The sequence below is a fragment of the Musa acuminata genome, chromosome BXJ3-2 (genome assembly GCF_036884655.1).
Source record: "Musa acuminata AAA Group cultivar baxijiao chromosome BXJ3-2, Cavendish_Baxijiao_AAA, whole genome shotgun sequence".
NCBI classification, from domain to species: domain Eukaryota; kingdom Viridiplantae; phylum Streptophyta; class Magnoliopsida; order Zingiberales; family Musaceae; genus Musa; species Musa acuminata.
The window spans coordinates 32,078,557-32,097,768 of record NC_088350.1 but is presented as its reverse complement, the minus strand read 5'-3'; the positions used below and the strand labels follow the sequence as shown (position 1 = coordinate 32,097,768).

The window sequence follows — 19,212 nt, the reverse complement described above, 5'->3', positions numbered from 1 at the left end:
TAAAAACATAGGCTGAAATCCCTGGGTTGAATGACACAATCTGCATCAATTCATTTAGAAGATGAAGATAAGAAATAACTATCTTGAAACTCAAGTCTAATGGAGGTGCCCAATATAATTGACATTCTTCTACTATGCTAGGCCTCATTAGAAATGTCAAGGAATGTTGTAGACTTGCTGTCAATTTTTCATTGCACAAAAAATGCTTCTGCCAATTTAGAAGGCAAGCTGCTGAAATCAAAGAGATAGGAAGAGTAGGTGGACCCTTCATGAGAGGATGGTTAACTTGCTGATTAAACAACAAGAATGTTTGCTGCTTTGAGGACTCTCTCCAAGAAAATATCAGAAATCCTTTTTCTAACATAAGAAACAACCAATTCTACTGCACCATTAAACTCCAAGTTTACATTTTGCAATTCGCAGAGGAAGCACAGATTTCTTCTCGAGGCGTACTAGCAGCAGCCACTTTCAATGAAATAAACTTAAGTTTGATCACTTTTTGTTGCTTTATTAGCTATAATAATTATGTGACAAAGGTTTACCTTACATGAATATTACAAAGTTGTTACGTAAATATTATGCTGTTCTTGAAACCATATGCTAATAGCAATATGCTTGGAAGATTTCTTTCATAAATTTACATGGTAGATGATGATATCTACCTAGTTTAGTGATTTTTCTCATGCAAATTGATGTTTCTTCTTTTTTTTTAATGCTAAAAGTGGGAGGCAATCGTGTGGGCTTCGTAATTCATCTTCAGCCATACTTGAGGTAATTAATCTAATTATTTTGAAATTTATTGTTTAAACATCTCTAATATGTGGTTTTATATTTGTGAGTTTTCAAAGGACTACAACTTTAAACCAAAGTAATTATAGGTTAACTGCCAAAGTTTGTTATTCTATTGGGTTTATTTGATAAGAAGCAAGCATATTCTTGGCATCTTTTTGTAGTGTTATCATGCTTAGGTCTTTATATTATAAATTTATAATATTATCTTGCTTTGGTTTTTATATAAAAAAATATGGGTATATATTGTTTTATTTTCAGTTAGTTTGTGTAGAAGCTTAATGTCAGCAACCTTCAACTACAGTCCCAACAAGTTTTTATTTGATACTTCAATCTTTAGGAACCTTATTAGTAGCCTTTGGCTTTTGGTAAGCTCTGATATGATGTCTGCCTCCTATTTAGTATTTTGTTTCTTTGAGGGAAAGAAGGTATCTTTTAAGGGAGTCATAATGGAGAGAAGAGAGAGATAATCAAGAGGTAGAATAAGAAACATAAGATAGAAGGATAAGTTGTGATAAAGTGCATCAGGTCATATAGAGAGGGATTACATACCTTGAGAGGGACTTGTTTTTTACTTTATCCTCAATTATACTTGAACAAGAATACTGAGCCTAATAGTTTACCTTTGAGCCAGTTTACATCATTTAAAATACTAATTGAGTGCAATTCGCCTGGTATAAGTTGTCCACAATTTGGTGCATGCTCAGACTGGCATGGACAGCTTGTTTGGAGTTATAATTGATTTAGGGTCCCAACTAAGGATTCAAATCTTGGTTGTACAGGTGAGTTCAGACTCATATTTACCAGTTTGACCAAGGGCCTGTTTTGGACCATATATGTCAATACTGGTCAGTATTTATTTACTTATGTTTGGACCATATGTGTTGATAGTTACCGAAACTGGTTCTATCCTGAAATTTTAATCCTTGGTCCCAACATCCCCCAAATATCAAGAAGCCCACACTCCATTGTCCGGTTGAACCTACAAAGTGGTTCAGCCAGGATAGCGTCATTATTGTATTTACTGTTGTATCAGACTTTAATGGCCATACCTAAAGTATTAACCCTAAACATGCTCTGCAATGCTTTAGTAACCAGTCCTCTTTCAACCCCTCTTTCTCTGTTCAACACGTAAACGAAAATAAGAAAAGAAAAATCTACCCATGGTGTAAGCTTTTGATTCAGGGAATCACTATTATCTGTTGACTTGTGACAACACTGTCCTGCCATGGCTCTACTGGAGGGATGGTACAAGTTCATTGTTTGATCTGGTAGACATCTGGCGTTGTTCTTTGCTGTTGGCCCTAGTGATGCTGTTATGGAATCCTCAAATTTGTTGCCTCTGGCTTTGGAGACAAGTGATGACGACAATGAATAAGGACACTGTTAATTATTTTGTTTTGTTTTGATTTGTTTTAGGTTTTTCTACCTTGGTTCTTTCATGTCTTGTCTCTTGTGTGCTTCATCATTTTTTTTTTATTCTTCCAGTACATTGTTTTGGATGTACACTAAATTAATTCTTTTTAGCTTGTGCTTTTAATTCAGATGTTGTATGCTTGATTTTCTTGTTAATGCTTCCAAATAACTTTTTTTGTGCATATTTCTTTATTCTGTTCTCACATGTTGCTACATCCAAGATTCATCGTACTACGGTATACCGCTCGGTACGGGCAGTACATACTAATCTAATAAGAGGTCAGTATGGGTGATACATACCAGTTTATTGGTATATCCCACTGTACTATGTGTTGATATATCAATATGTACTATACCGGCGACTGGTCGATACATCGGTATCGACTAGTAAGGCGAACCATGGGTACATCAACCAACAACCTTTGGGAACCAAATGAAAAACTCTGTTTTAGTTGACTTTGGATTTTTGTCTAGTCTATTTTGATTGCGGCAGTGAAAATCCAATCATTTAGTTCTGTTCAGAAATCTGGAAAAAAAGCAGTACCTTTTTGAACCAAATATTCACCTAGCCTTGGACATCTATTGGAGTTTGGTTATTTTATTTCCATTAATAATTATATAGTTAGCTCTCTTTAGAGGCACTTCTGCCCCTTGAAGAAGGGAAGCTCCTCCTAGGAGACAATTTGCAACACCTTGTTTAAGGGGTGTATTCTAAAATAGGAATGAAATCTACATGTTTGATTTTTACCTTATCTGTCCAACTAGATATACCAGAACCAGTATAACCCTTAGCAAACCAGTTTTAATTTGAACAGTGTCGTGTCATTTTTTTCATAATTGCTCACTCATGCCAATAAAAAACGGTGCTGATTTTAGTCTTATTGAGTATTTCCTACTGAAGGCCACATACAAATTCCATTCATCTGTCGGTTTCCTGCATCCACTTTTTGCACTAGATTCTTCACTTGCATAGATATCCTTCTCTTCAAATGTATCCCTTGTTAACTTATGTCTTCTTATCATGTTCACATGAATGCTCATTACATATTACTGCTTTGCCTCTTATTTGATGCCGTCTACATAGAGTTGTATGTTTGTAGTGAATAAGCTACTTGGTCTGATTTATGACAAACTTAATAGCAAATGTACTATTCTCTGCAGCAATTAATCATCTTGCAATACTTAAACTATTGTGCTGTATGATTGAGTGACTATTTTCTAGATATTGTTGTGAAAGCCAATTTCAATTATTATTTGTAAGAATCATCTCATTAAGATGCAAAGTTTATGCAATCTGCCAATTTCTATATATTTATTTTGGTGTCATTTGACATTCTATTAAAATGATCTACACCCAGATTTGTCACTCAAATGTCATGTTCTTTGCTTTTAACCTCTTGTAATTGCATTTACCAGTACGATTGGATTTTAGTCTTTTTTTTCATCTGTGTCATCAGTACACTATCCTTTGTTTAGCTAGTTTCTTGCTCGATGGATTGGTTCAGAAAAGTGCTAAATTTAAAGATTGCTTTTATCTCAGGTAGAAAGTGCTGAGTCATACCTGCATAAGATGATGGAAGCTGGCATCTTGATTAACATTGAGGTATATGCCTATTATCTTTTTTGCTTGATATCTTAATTAATTTTTTTTGGAAATAAGGGCTAAGTATTGTGCTATATGCATATTGTTTTTGAGTAATATGTCCTGGACATCCGTGCCCTGCAATTTTACTGTTCTGCCTGTTCTTCACCAAATGTATATATACTTATATAGTGGAGTAACTGGAGTCACATGCAATTATTTTCTTTGCAATCATTTGTGGCAACGATTTTCAAAGTGATGCATGCTTTTTTCTTCATCTACAGTATTGCTTGGTTTGCAACTTTTAGTTTTATACACATCTCATGCCATATTTAGAAGTTAACCATTCACAATTTGCTATGACAATCCCAGAATCTGCAGGTCAAAACAAAGATTAGTGGCAAATATTCCTTTATTGTATATCAAAATTGATGATAAAATGGTTGTTGTGTTTTATGATTTTTAATGGCAGGAGCGCAAGGAAAAGATTTTGTGTGATGTTGATTCATTGACTGCAAGCATTAATGGTTATGTTATTATGCAGTCTAGCTTAGTTGAGGAGGTATGATGGTCACTTTTATCAATTATAATGAATTTTTTATTTGATATTGAAAAATTTATAATGATTATAACTAGGTTGTAAATCTTGTGGAGGCTCCTGTTGCCATACTTGGTAGATTTGATGAATCCTTCTTGGATCTCCCAAAAGATATATTGATTATGGTATGCCATGACATTTTCTACAAGTACTGTGATGCAATCTCTCTTGTTTAATTGTTTTTATTATGATTTCCCACATGCAATAGGGATTTGTTTCTTATTTTCTGATATCTTTTCATATGTTTTTGATGATTAAAAGCTTAGTTCAGTTTTATATCAGTCCTCAATTAGACCTATATGGTGATGGTGCCAGCCCATTTTGTCTGTTGATATGGGGTGGTACTAGCTGAACTGGTTTCGGGCCTATCTAAACTGAGAAAAATATTATATATATATATATATATATATATGCTCAATAATGAATCAAACTATGATTTTAAGATCTATTGTAAGCCATATAGTAAGAAAACAGTTGTAAAAACTAAAATACTTGAAAAGTACTGAGTGGACACATGATAAATGTATCACAAGCATATCCTTGTAAATACATAGTTAAAAATTAAAAGTACTTGTTGTCTTTCTAATGGCTGCTACCACCAAATGGATCATCATGTTGCAAATGGTAGGTCAAAATCTTCAATGTGACTTGATAATATATCAAGATTTTAATTATGAGGAATGCATGAATTATGTTACTCCAGTGACATTTGAGGTAAAGTAGCAAGAGTCATGACGTTTTGGTCTTTAAATACAACTGGGATGGTAGTTAATCACTATGGATGTCAATTTAGGTTGCTGGGGCAAGGAAGGTTTGAGCACATAGGGTTAAGGAAATCGGGTTGCACCAGCTGTTGAGTGGTAGACCTGTGTGGATATAGGTCGGATCTATAGGGATCTAGCATGGATTCAGTCTGATCTGTGCGAACCTAGCCTAGATTCTAAACGGATTTCGGTTAAATCTGAACTTTTCTTTGCCATATCTGAATAAATCTTGGATGGATCTGAATAGCTCTTGTCCAGATTTGAAAAGTTTGCTCGGACTTTTGTAAATCTTGATCAGGTCCAAGTAGATCCAGCTTAGAGTCAAATAGATTTACACTAGATTTATGTGGGTTCAGCCACTTTTCAACAATTAACATTGACTCATAAATGTATAAAAAAGCCAAAATCTAATAATGAAATCTTGAGCTTAACCTGTAGAAAGCACCAAGAAGCTTTATTCAACAAAATCTAAGCAAAAATTTGAATTTTAGCTTTGGACTTACCTTGCTTTATCTAAGAACTAAGGTGATTTCTTGATATTGAAGCTTGATTCGCTTGAAACCAGAGACAGATTTCTGAAATGTGAATTGCTGAGGGTGAGAGAGATTGTGAGTCAATAGTGAAAGGAAGTACAGAAAGAAGAGGACTTGGATGAGGAAGATGGGATCATGGGGTGGGAGGGTTATCATAAGCTTACTGGTCTATGCTGATTGATATGGTCTGTTTTAAAATCCTTTTACATATTTCAATTTAATGATAACAAACATGTGATGCAACAACTCTAAGATAATATCAGATTTTAATGGAAATGCTTTAAAAAAATTTAGTAACCATTCTTTTCTCCATGGAGCGATGTGCTCTGAAAATCAAGAGAGTAGTAAACAGAATGTGATCTTATGGTGAGATGGTTTACCTCTTATCCAACGTTGCTTAATTTGCGTAAATGTCATACTCTACATGAGAATACTAGAGGATAGGAGAGATCATTGAGAGACATTGAGGGGAAAAACTGAGTTTGTTTTTGTAATAATACTTCAATAGTTTATGGGTTGAAGTATGTATCTAGAATAGCATGACTTGTGTCTCATCTGCATAGTTAGGTGTCAATAGAATTGAAAGATGCATGAACACCATCTGTATATAGTAGAATAGATCATTTCCTACTCTTGGTCAACCCTCCCAAAGGATGTTCAATGCATGATTGACCCTCCAATTGAGGCAGAGCCCAATGTGGACCAACACCTGTAACTACTAGATAATGTGTTCCACGATTGGACCCACACAACAATTATCTTCATGTGAGATGCATACTCTCCATATTGTAGGTATTATTGTACAATGTAAATACATTTTAATAATATCTGTAATTTAATATACTGTGAAGAAATTATATTTGAAATTTTGTGATAGCATGGTCCATGTTGTATTGGTAAGAAATTGTAGTATTTGTACTAAATGTGCTAGTAGCCTTTTAGAACTTATATCCCTAAAGATAATAAGTGTTAATAAATTAATTAATACCACTTTTATAAGATAACAGATAGATAAGTGATCATCAAATGATTAATCCTTTGCCATGCTAATAGCAAGAGCTTCAAATATGACATTTGGCTCTAATCAATTATTGACCTTGTGAAGGGCAAGCAACAGGTGAACATTAATGGCAATGTCATAACTATATTGATATATAAGTATCAAGCAGAAATGTACAACAGACCAACATTTAATCGTTATTGTAAATTCAAAATGTTATAATTTTTGACAAATTGATGCTGCCATATGAAGATTCCTAGTTATCAGAGTGTCGCATCTTCAAGAAATGATATGGAGAAAGAACACATCTTGGTTAAGTGCCTACTCTCCTCCTTTGAGGTGTGTATCAGATTATAATTTTTGCTTATCTGCAGCCTCTTTTTTACTTCAACCCGACCAAAAAATAATAATAATCTTGATTTGGGGAAACTTACAAGCTTCACTGAGAAAAAAATATGCTGTAGCAAGAAAGAAGAGTTTGAAATCCAAACTTCATTGATAAAATTAAAGAAAATAAAAAAGGAGGATGAAAGGTAATGGTAGAAGAAAAAGGTGAAATTGTGTTAAAACCTGTGGAAAAAAGGTCATAGAGGTGTGGGAATAAGGCAATAATACCTGGTATAGCTTGTGCACTACTTTGAACACTTGACAGTATGTTGGCCTGGTTGGTACAATAAGCATATCGTGCGTCACCTAGTATGAGCCAGTATTGGGAAGAATTAGTGTCTGAGTACTAGTTTGTTATCGAGCTGGCAAATACTGGCCACTATGGATGGATCCAATCGAATGTTAAAAACTTGGTCAACATAAACTTTTGTCCTACTGAACAGCGTTACCGATTGCAATGGTGCTAAATTGCTAGACGCCTAGACCAATGTAGGATTTTTCCATTAGTTTAAAGTCCATAGAGGATCATGCTTCAGGAAGCGTTGGAGGCTCACATGTTTAATAGTGAATGTCTTCTTTGCTTTTAGTTGTGTAGATTGCCTGCCACTGTAATGCCGTTACCACATTTTCGATTCCTGGTTATTATTGTTAACTACCTTTGGTTAGCCAATAAAATCCTAGATGCTTATTTATACCTTTGTTGGTTATTGCATATGAATCATTACTGAAGTTATTACCTTGCATAGAGAAGGGCACATTTACACATATTTCTATGTTTGAGTTTATCCCTATTGTCTACCATGACTTCAAAAGAGATGATTTTTTTAAACTTTAATTTGTCTCTTGGCACTGTTAGATATGATTAAACATTATGTAGAATTGTGCACCCACCAAGAGATTGGAACATGATTCCTTGTGTGTCAAGTAAGTCTCATAGCTTTACATTTGCGAAAGTGAAATATTTAATATCGTTTCTCTAACAAAACTCTTCTCTCTCTCTCTTGATTTTTAACCCCGTGAAGTTACCTTTTTTAACTTTTTTTAAACTTTAGTTTGTCTCTTGGCACTGTTAGATATGATTAAACATTATGTAGAATTGTGCACCCACCAAGAGATGTTCCTTGTGTGTGAAGTAAGTCTCACAGCTTTACATTTGGTAGCCAACTTGAGAATGAATGCACAGAGATTTTGAACACAAAACTTAAGAGTTTCAAAGATGGCAGGCCATCTTCGTCCCAATTTTCTTAATCTACCTCTTCAATATAGTCCTCATAAGTCAAGAACTTCTACAACAATTTATAGTTCAAGGTATTATATTGCTACAACAATAATGAATGTGATTTGTACATCAAGAACTTATACAACTCTTCAAGAAATCTTTTAGCAAGAAAATGATTTTTCTTAATTTGAAACAATTATAATCATATGATTTAATTTGATGATTTGGATTTTATCATGCAGGTTATGCAGAAGCATCAGAAGTATTTTCCTTTGATCAACAAGCATACTGGAAATTTGATGCCATTTTTTATCGCTGTTAGACCTCTTATAGATCCTTAATCGTATATTGCAGTGTAACCCATTTATGCCTTTCCCTTTTCTATTTTCTGTATCATACTCTAATTTGTGGTTCTTGTAGGTTGCAAATGGAATAATCAATGAACGAGTAGTTCAGAAAGGCAATGAAGCTGTACTACGGTTAGATTCAGTCCCTTGCGATATTGTTGTGAAATATTAATTAAACTAATTTATACTTGTATCAATTTCGAGAAAACCATGGGAACTGTTTGATATAAGGGCAAGGTAATGAACATTAATCTTTCCTAGATCTTGCATTGGCAGGAACCTCTGGAGCTGTGCTTTTAACTGATTTTGGAGAAGAAAAAAACATGTTTAATTTTGCATCAACATAGACAATCACAAAAGCAAATGTTATATAATGTGATTTGGTATATAACACAGCTCATTTTTGGTTCATTTTTTGTAATGTTATGATTATGTACTGGAGTTTTCTTTCAGCCTAATTCTGGATTTGTTTTTTAAGTTTTAGTTAATTGTTTGTTTAAATCTAATGTGATGTTTTCCATCTGTTGTTTGTCCAAACTGGAAATGATATATTTTCTATCATAACTCAAATTAAAGTCCTGAGAATCTACTGCTAACTTGAGTATCTATATAATAAAAACACACATATGCAATGCTTTTGGTCTTGTATGTGATATCGTTTGAAGAAATAATTGAAAATTTTGCTGATTACCGCTTCTCTTATTCTTGCCTCTTTTTTAAATCCTGGTGGTCTCTTATTTCTTTTAGCTAGTTATAGTTACTGATCTTAGCATCATATCACTTGTACAGGTTGTCTTCTTATTTGTCTCTGTAACTTCTAAGTTAAATTTGTGTCAAACTCAAATCTGAATTGTTATTTGAGTGCTTGCTGGTTGCTTGTCTTGATCTCCAAATCTTTAGTTTTAGATTAACAAATAAAATCTTTCTTTTTCTATGAGAACTTGACAATTCTGGAAGCAGAGTTAAAGTTGTTGTAAGCCATAATATCTTTTTGCAAAATCAGTTAACCTTCCTTGTATCAAGGCTTTCCTGTTTGGTTCTGTACTAATATAAGCTTTACCTGTGATTCAATAGTGATGCTGCTCAGTCCATATTTGTGCTTTTCTGATCTGTACATGAGCTTTATTAACCTTTCTATTAAATTTCAACCTTTTGTTCTACCAAAAAATACAATTTTTGGTTTTATCAGAGCTCGTTACGAAGATGCTAAATTTTTCTATAAAATGGACACGCGGAAGAAATTTTCTGAATTTCGAGGCCTTCTAAGTGGAATTCTTTTTCATGTAAGTGATCGATTTCTTATAATAATAATATCATTTTAAGGTTTGCTTTTCAATTTGGTGACATTGAAGTTATCTAGGAAAAGCTTGGAACAATGCTAGACAAGGTGTCACGCATCCAAAGAACTGTTGGGAAGTTAACTCTTGCTCTTGGCTTTGACGAGAGGGTGCTTATGATTGTCGAAGATGCTGCAGCCCTTGCCATGTCTGATCTTGCATCTTCTATCGTGACAGAATTCACTTCACTATCTGGAATAATGGCACGCCATTATGCTCTAAGGGATGGGTATCCTGATCAGGTACACAGACAAGCATCTAGCACATGCATCTTTTTTTTCCTTATCCCCTATTATTAGTGTTGTTGTTGCAGTAAGAGTAGCAACATGCTTATTGATGACCTAAAACTCTTTATAGAGATGATAGATCACTAGCTGATACACACTAGTCCTATTTTGTAGGGTGAGACTAATTGATAATGAATCATGAAACAGAAGAGAATGGACTTCATTTGTTGAGCCACTATACATTTGCGAGAATTCATTTTGTTTGTTCTGGTTGCTCAAACCACCACACTGCCCACCATCTTGGCTAAAGCCGACAATCTACCCTCTCCCTGTGCTTCTTAGCCACTATCAATAGATGGAAAATACTACTTGTTGGACCAATACATACTGCCCGTACCGGGCGGTATACCATGGCACGGCAAACCTTGGTGTGTTGTATTATGCATCTTGTGTTGATTCCTATTTCAGACATCATCACAAAACAACTCCTCTGGATCATGGAATTATAGAAAGGAGAACTTGAATTCTTTGGCCACAAGGGATCCTTACCTTGAAAATAATATTCTACAAACACCAACTCTAATGATGGTAATCAATGACCTCTAACCAAGGTCTTAAGTTTCGATCCATTGGTCAGTGGTCAAACCAATGTGCATCCAATATATATCGATATACCAACACATGATCAGCCGTCATACCAGTCTTCATAGACCAAAAAGAATAAGTGAAAGAAGAGAGGAGAATGAGACATAGGAGGGTGAAGGAGGCAGAGCATAGGATAGGGAAGTGAAGATGGAGGAGGCAATGGAAGAGAAGCAGAGGAGGAGGAGGAGGCATAGCAGAGGGGAAGTGGCAAGCTGTCACGACCTTAGCTGGTTTTGCCTAAGGCGTGCGGCACCCTCGCGCGTCCGTCCGCAAAGGTCAGCCTCCCCGAAGCCTCCCATTGTCCCTTAGGACCAACAAAAGAGAGAACGGGTTAAAGAGAACGCCTCAATCGGGATCCACAAGCAAACATGTCCGAAAAATACTTCATAGACAATGCAAATTACAAACAGACTTTACAAGCTCTGAATAGTTGCACAACAAAGGGTAAAATGGTCCATTACAGACCGAAAAGCTCTCGTACGTGTCCACATGACACAACCTTTATTTACAAGCCTAAGGAGGCCACCAACCCAACTAAAATGGGACTATTAAGCCTTCAGCCGCCCCTTTACATTCTGTACAAGGCATGAACATGCCAAAAGACAACGGACAGACATAAGCATTACATCCAACATCTTGTTTAGAAGTTTGTCCGTTACATTCTCCCCCACTTATCCCTTCGACGTCCTCGTCGAAGCCTTTGTGAACACTACAACTCTTCGCCTTTGCTGAGTCTTCAATCTTCCGCTCCAGCTGCAATGCGCCTCCTGGCTCCCAGCTGCTCTCCGCTGCTGTTTCTGAGTAGTCGAACCTTTGATCCGCCATGCTGCTTCAACTCGCCAATGACTCTGACTCTGGTGTGGGGTTGGCTGAGTTGTATTGATCCTCGTTGATTCCTGCGGATCCACCAAATGAAGGAAAAGACCATCCTTAGTGCGCCAGTCTCTCAAAATTTCCACATGCTGCTTGAACTGGGTGGATGCTTGTTGGAGCTTTAACGAGCATCGCCTCGCAAACTTCTGAAGTTTTGGGTCCTTCCTCCACAAAATCTGCTCATTGACTCTTCTTTCACTTAGTTGTCACATCCAAGTAGGTTCGCATCACTACCGCTTTCGATTGGCATTTCGTTGGGAAATGAGGCGGACAATCTACTCTCAGTAGCACTGATCACCGTTGGTGAGGATTTGACAACTGTTGTCTTTCATTATCTTCGAAGGGTCTTTGAACTTGTGCAGAGCTCCTCTGCTGGATAGATAAGAGAATTGGGGTACTCGGTTTCGCCCATTCTCTTAAGAGTTGAGAAGGCAAAGGTTACTTGACTTCGCCCGCCTCCTCGAGGTTGTACTTCATGCATCGAGCTGGTTACTGGCCTTCACCTGCTCTTTGCTCACACTTCTGAAGCACTTGAAGTGTTTGCACTCCTTGCGTTGAGTTAGCTACTGTGATTCACCTTCTCAATGCCATTGAACTTCTGGAATGCAGGAAGTTTTCACCCCAACTTGGAGTAATTCTCTGATAGATGAGGTCGCCTCTGGGATTGTACCGTCTTCTCCATCAACCCTGCCGCCTACTCCACTGAGTAGCAAAGGTACAGCACCGCGTACTGCTTGCTTCGTTCATTGGTCGTGCACTCTTGCATGACCCGAAGTCCTTCACTTACGGCTATCTTGATGAGAAACTTGTTGACACCGGTCTTACGAAGTTTCTTGGCCTCTGCCCTTCAGCCTTGTCTCGGTACTTGGAGATTGCCTCTGCATGCTCCACCTCCTCGGCCCCTTTCACGACCAAGCGCTCTCCCTCCGTGAGAGCAAGGGATCAATGACTTGCACGGAAGTCCCGCCTCTGCGGTACCATGGCGCTGCCATGCCCATGGCCCTACTATCCATCGCCTCGCCTCTGTATCCCTTTCCTTCACAATCAGTAGAGATGTCTCCGTGGCACTCCTCTGAGTCCACCTCCATTCTAACTGATGCTTGATTTTGGGTAGCTAAGTCCCTCTGGACTCGTCGTCGCTTCCTCGCCCTTTTCGACCTCCTGCTTCAACACCTCTGTGTTCTCCAAGCAGTCTGTTTGGTCGATAGAAAGACAGACTGCAACTCCCATGCATGGCCTCTGCCATCACATTGTAGGGTTTGCACCGATTCTGTTCTCCTTAGCTTCCTTGGTAGCAACGTTCGCTTACTCGACCTTGTCCTCTGACTTGTCGGGCTCCCTTAAGCGAATATGAGCTCTGGAGCAGTCCAACTCTCCAGCTGCTTCGATCATACCTCTGCATGATCAAGTCCCTCTCATGGGACTCACTGGTACTTGCATTCGAACTTTTCCCTTGGTGGAACCCAGCCCCCATATGCTGATGACCAAGGTTTTCATCCGATGCAAAATTCGGTGCACGCCCGGAAGACCCGCCTCTGCGGTACCATGGCCTTCACTCCTTGAATCCATAGCCCTTCTTGCCGTCGAGTTGTTCACCAAAGCGGAGCTCCCAGTAGCTCCCGATCATACCTCCATATGATCTAGTCCCTCCCGGGACTATGTCGTGTGTGTCGTATTGCCACGAACTGTTCCACCACGATCCGCTGCACCATGTCGCCTCCTGGTGACATCTCCATTGCATTCTGATCCTTGTGGAATAAACTCGAATTGTGAACCCTCCATGTGTGGCCTCTGCCAATACATCGCAGGGTCTCCTCCACCTTCGATTTTGTTCGCTCCTTTGGCAATCGACCTTCATCCACCCACTCTTGGGTCACACCTAGATGAAGCATCGCTCTAGGACAGTCCGTCGCCTAGTAGCTCTCGAAGTCCACCGACTTCGCTGTAATTTGTGCACCATTGCCTGGATCCTGGGCCTCTGCCCCTACCAGCACAATCTCCTGCTAGTCATAAGTGCCCAGCAAGCCAATCACGTGAGTGATGGCACGTGTGACTTGATACAGAATCTTTTTGCTTATTATATTTTGGCGTATATCACTTTATAACTATTGCATAAATGCATATATATTGTGATGTCCTTGGATTTGTGCAATGGGAATCGGATCGTGATGAGATCACGATAATGAGATCGATTCACCTTTAAACACATATCCTAAATAATCCCGGTCATAGGTTACTCGAGAGGGACATCGTGATAACCGGATAGACTGGTGTGCTGTATACCCGTCCATATGATGGATGCAGCTGGTCTCATAGCTGCTCGTGTAGGGACACTAGGGATACAATACAGGTGCTCATTGGAGAATGAGTTCACTGATTGATCCGCTTACGGAATGCTGGATGGTTGATGATGCCTTATTGTCAGACAACGATTCCGTAGTCCTAGTGGTGTATCTGGTTCTTAGACTTGAGACACCAAGGATGTCCTGTATGAGTGCTCCACTCTTTGATACCAGACTTATAGGTTTGGCTGTTCCCAGATCTAGTACAGCTGGTCATTGGGAGTGGTAGTCGACCTTACGAGGGCTATTGAGTGTCGATAGAGGATCATCCACTCTCGGTATCATGAGAGGAATATCCCATGTGTTCTTGCTCAGACAAATCCCTGGCCAGGGTCATTCGGGTTGAGAGAGAAAGAGTTCTCCGGGAGAATCCGATTAGAGCGAGACTCGAGAAGAAACCGTATGGGTCTGACAGCACCATGCTCGATATACGGTCTCTGGGATATTAGATGGATGAGGGACTATAGGTACATGGTAACTGAGGACAGACAGGTCCAATGGATTGGATTCCCCTGTATCGTCTGGGGACTACGGCGTAGTGGCCTAGTACTTCCGTAGTCGATGAGTCGAGTGAATTATTACAGAGATAATAATTCACTTAGTTAGAAGGAGTTCTGACAGGTATGACTCACGGCCAGCTCGATATTGGGCCTAGAGGGTCACACACATATGGTAGGCATTGCGATGAGTAGAGGTTCGGATATGAGATATCCGACGGAGCCCTTGTCTTATTGGATGCAGATCCAATACCCACTAGGGAAAGGACCCATTAGGGTTTTGACACGGGATCTCTATAAATAGGAGGGATTCACAGCCTCATAGGCTAGAGTCTTTGCTTGCCCTTCCTATTCTCCTCTCCCTCTCCACCTCAGAGTAGGCCTGGAGTTTTGAGGAGCGTCGTCGCAACCCTGCTGTGTGGATCACCGCTAGAGAGGAGGACGCTTGACCTCCTTCACCCTCTCCTAAGGATCTGCAAGGAAACAGGGATATACGATCTCCCTAGGTAACACAATCTCTATACGCAGTTTTGTGTTTTTGCGGATTTTGCGCACCAATCTTCGCACGACGATGAACATCTTTTTGGGAATCGGGGATTTTTGTTTTCTTGTTCTTCCGCTACGCATATGATGTCGCCCCCTTATGATTTCCCAACATCTCCGCTGCGCACTGCTTCCTTCATAGCAACTCAAATGGCAACACTGTGGCATATTCTTCAAGAGTACCCGCCTCTGTGTCCTCTTGCCCCGTGCTAAGGCCTTCTGAACTCAACTTCGCCTTCGCAAATTGAGTCGCCTTAGTTCCTCCATCGAATGCTCCTCCGAGATAAGGTGCATGTGCCCCGAAGCTCCCTTCGTCTTTGGCACCATGCAAGATGAGTCCGCTCTGTCAGAATGAAGGACCCAGGGAACAGCATGATTCTACTCCTGCCTCTGCAAGAGTTCATGTCCTTGACCTCTGTCTAGGGAAAGCGCTGTGCCTCTGCTCCATGTTCCAACTTCTATGCTGGCTCCCTTCATGCGGCTTGGGTACTTCGCCAAGTTACACCCAAGTTGCTCCGCTCCTCGTTTTTGCATTGAGTCGATGGTGGCCCTCGCGCCCACCATTCCACGGGTCAGCCCTCCCTTGAGTCCGATCTCCATATCAACTCCAAGTGTGCCTCCATTTGAGTTGCTTTGGGTCGCTCCCCCACTTGATCTCGCAATGCATCCACCAATGCATTCTCTCAAGCGAGATCATGCGACGACTCCTCGCCGCTTGCTCAGTCCATCGAGCTTCGTGGAGTTGTTGTTTGTGAGGTACTCCTCCTCAACATGTGAAGTTCGTCTCACATGATTCTCCCTCTGGAGAGCTGAGACTTATCCCTCCTGGATAACTGTCCCGTTGGAGCAACATCTCTCTTCGTTTCGGAGACCACCATCCCCTTGGACTACTCCGATCTGCTGAACAAACCGTGCATTGTTCTGCCTCTTGCAAACGCACTTGCTAGATTGCGCCTCCACGTCAATACAGCCACCGCTGCACCCCTCAAGGCCTAGCAACATGCTGAACTCGTTGCACACTTCAGCCTCCTCCGGACGTATCCTTCGCATGTCGAAGAGAAAGTTTCAATGCTCCATAGCGCCGAGTCTCGACCGCCTTGGGATGGCCACTAACAATCCATCGTCCGCATACAAGCCCATGCATGAGTACCGAATTCTTCGAGTTAGCAATTCCCCTCACCTCTGTGAGCTTTGCACAACTCTTTCGGTCGCTGAGCAACTCATTCCACTTTGCATGGTCTCGTCCTTTGCCAAGCGCCTCGCTTGCCTTGAGCACCATCAAGTAAAGTTGTCAACGTTGAGCCGTAGCTCAAACTCAGCCATCCCGACCTTTGTGCGCTCCAAATTCTTCCAAGCTTGCCTGTTCTCGTGGTGCCTCTTGCGCGAAGGGTTGGCCATTCCTCTAAATGCCAATCTCAGATGCCCGCTCCTCTGAGCGACTCTTTTCCCTACATCTCCATGCCCGTTTTCCCTCAAACGGTCGCGCGTGTGCTGACTGCCCTCAACGCAGCCCCGCTAGGTCCCCCACGTTTGCATGTCAAGTGTTTCTATGAGTGCTTGTCCCGCTCTGATACCATAATGTCACGACCTTAGCTGGTTTTGCCTAAGGCGTGCGGCACCCTCGCGCGTCCGTCCGCAAAGGTCAGCCTCCCCGAAGCCTCCCATTGTCCCTTAGGACCAACAAAAGAGAGAACGGGTTAAAGAGAACGCCTCAATCGGGATCCACAAGCAAACATGTCCGAAAAACACTTCATAGACAATGCAAATTACAAACAGACTTTACAAGCTCTGAATAGTTGCACAACAAAGGGTAAAATGGTCCATTACAGACCGAAAAGCTCTCGCACGTGTCCACATGACACAACCTTTATTTACAAGCCTAAGGAGGCCACCAACCCAACTAAAATGGGACTATTAAGCCTTCGACCGCCCCTTTACATTCTGTACAAGGCATGAACATGCCAAAAGACAACGGACAGACATAAGCATTACATCCAACATCTTGTTTAGAAGTTTGTCCGTTACAAAGCGGTGAGTGAATGGTGGTGAAACAGCATTATAGCAGGGTAGCAATGGCAAGGCAGCGGAGCAATAATGGTGAGGCGACAAAGCGATAAGAGAAAGAAGTGGAGGGGAAAGTGACGAGAGAAAGGGAGAGATAAGCAAGGGAGGAAAAACAAAAGGGAAAAACATTTGGCATTAAAAAATATAAACAATAAAATATAGCATTCAACTGCCCGATCCTCCCTGTTTTATTTATTAAATTCAGGCAACAAGCCTGGTTTGGTAGGGCTGTGGGCAGTAACATCCCATTTTCTGGTCGTACTGGTAAGTTCCAGTTAGTATGGATAATCCTTGCCTCCAAAATCATCAAAGAGTTATAACATGATTTAAGAGGCTTGAAGATGAATCCAAGTATATGAAAGAAGGATTAGCATATTTAGAGTTAGAATGGGTGTTTCTCCTTTACCCCTTTTATGTTGCTTTTGGCTTGGAAAAAATTAATAAGATAATAAGATAGTTGTTAGAATAGTCATGCTTTACTGATATAAGAATTGGATGATTAAGTAAGATGCACAAAAATGTTGTTGAGATGAGAATGTTGAAGTAGATGTGTTACTAGAAAAGATAAATTTTTTTTTTCTTTTATGAACAATTAGGTGGAGATATGATAGATGATAGAACAAAGAACTGTCTAAGATAGTATGAAGCAAGGTTTTCAATTTTGCGTACTGGTAACGGACTGATCAGGACTTGGACCCATACCATATCAGTTCATACAGGTACAGTGTTGATATGTCAGTACGCACCAAGTCTTAGAGAAACCCCAAAAAAGGTTTAGAAAACTGAAAAAAGAAATAGCTTCCACCCTGTACTGAACATACCAGGCAGTACTAACCTTATATCGAGTGCACCAGGCAGTACAAACCCTGTACCAGCTGTTTTATCTTAATCCACGACATGAGATTACGAGGAGGCTGACCGTTTGTGGATGAATAACCATATGGCTCAAGCGAAACCAGCTAAGTGCATGACACAGCAGTCGCTATCAAATCAGTATTCCTTCCTTCACCTCCACCACCACTACTGCTGCCTCCTCCTCCCCTCCTCTTACTTCTCTACCTCCTTCCCTTCTCCTTCTCCTCTTTTGCGCCACATACTCTTCTCTCCTCCTCTTCCTCCCCTCCACCCCTTTCTTTATACCATGGTCCAACATACAATCTCAGTACTTCCTAATATACTAGACCTATAATGATCTGACCATAGACCGGCATGGGTCCAATGCCTGAAATATAGAATCATGGTGTTACACCAATCATTCAAAATATTTTAAAAGGGTCAGGATGAATGCCACATCATATGTTTTAAGTTCAAAATTGTTCACTAGTTTTTTAACTGAATAAATAAAAACGAAAAATATGACTGCATTTTTTTCATTTTTGAACAGCTTCAGTAATTAGAGAGGCTGAAAATGTTTCTTTTAGTAACTGATAATATAACTCAAGTATAATTTTTGTTTTCTTGCTTATTAATAATAGCATGGATAAGCTTTACAAGCAATTACATATTACCATGACTTCTACTTACTGACTTTCATTTCCAAAGATTGCTGAAGCCCTTTTCGAAATCACACTTCCAAGATTCTCTGGAGACATACTTCCAAAATCTGATGCTGGAATTGTTTTGGCCATTGCTGATCGGTAGGTTATCCTCAGTCACTGTTCAACTGTTCATCATATGATTGTTATTAGTCATATTGTGTATATCAAGTTAGTTGCAGAACTTTGATCTTCAAAAGTGAAATAAAAATCAAGCTGCTAATTTGTCATTTGATGTGCTTGATCCCACCTAAATGATTTTTCCTTAAATTATCTACCTTTTATATTTCCATATATTAATTTTAGTTTTTTGCCTGAGTTTTACTGCCTCATCTCTCCTTCTCTAAGATTAATATTTGTATGCTGCATGACCCACTTTATCCTCTCTAATCTTCTGATGTTTGGAAAATTAGTTTATGTTTAAACTTTAAAACACCAATGTGTTTAATTTGTGTTGCTTCTCTGTACTAGTTATAGATATACTATGAATTTAAATAAAAAGAAAAACAAAGTT

The 19,212-nt window shown here is 39.6% G+C and overlaps 1 protein-coding gene across 13 annotated transcripts in view; it reads left to right on the top strand.

Annotated features, from left to right (window-relative positions):
* LOC103975259 (glycine--tRNA ligase, chloroplastic/mitochondrial 2) overlaps positions 1–19,212 on the top strand; it is a 59,664-nt gene that overhangs the window by 30,405 nt on the left and 10,047 nt on the right. For all 13 annotated transcript variants that reach the window (XR_010494491.1, XR_010494493.1, XR_010494492.1 and 10 more), the window contains 9 exons: positions 723–771; positions 3,746–3,808; positions 4,260–4,349; positions 4,424–4,510; positions 8,531–8,605; positions 8,709–8,767; positions 9,825–9,918; positions 9,996–10,214; positions 18,706–18,800. Coding sequence is in view for 7 of the 13 variants with exons in the window: in XM_065139594.1 (XP_064995666.1) it covers positions 723–771; positions 3,746–3,808; positions 4,260–4,349; positions 4,424–4,510; positions 8,531–8,605; positions 8,709–8,767; positions 9,825–9,918; positions 9,996–10,214; positions 18,706–18,800 (831 nt within the window). In the remaining 6 variants the exon portion in view is untranslated. The remainder of the gene's footprint in view (positions 1–722; positions 772–3,745; positions 3,809–4,259; positions 4,350–4,423; positions 4,511–8,530; positions 8,606–8,708; positions 8,768–9,824; positions 9,919–9,995; positions 10,215–18,705; positions 18,801–19,212) is intronic.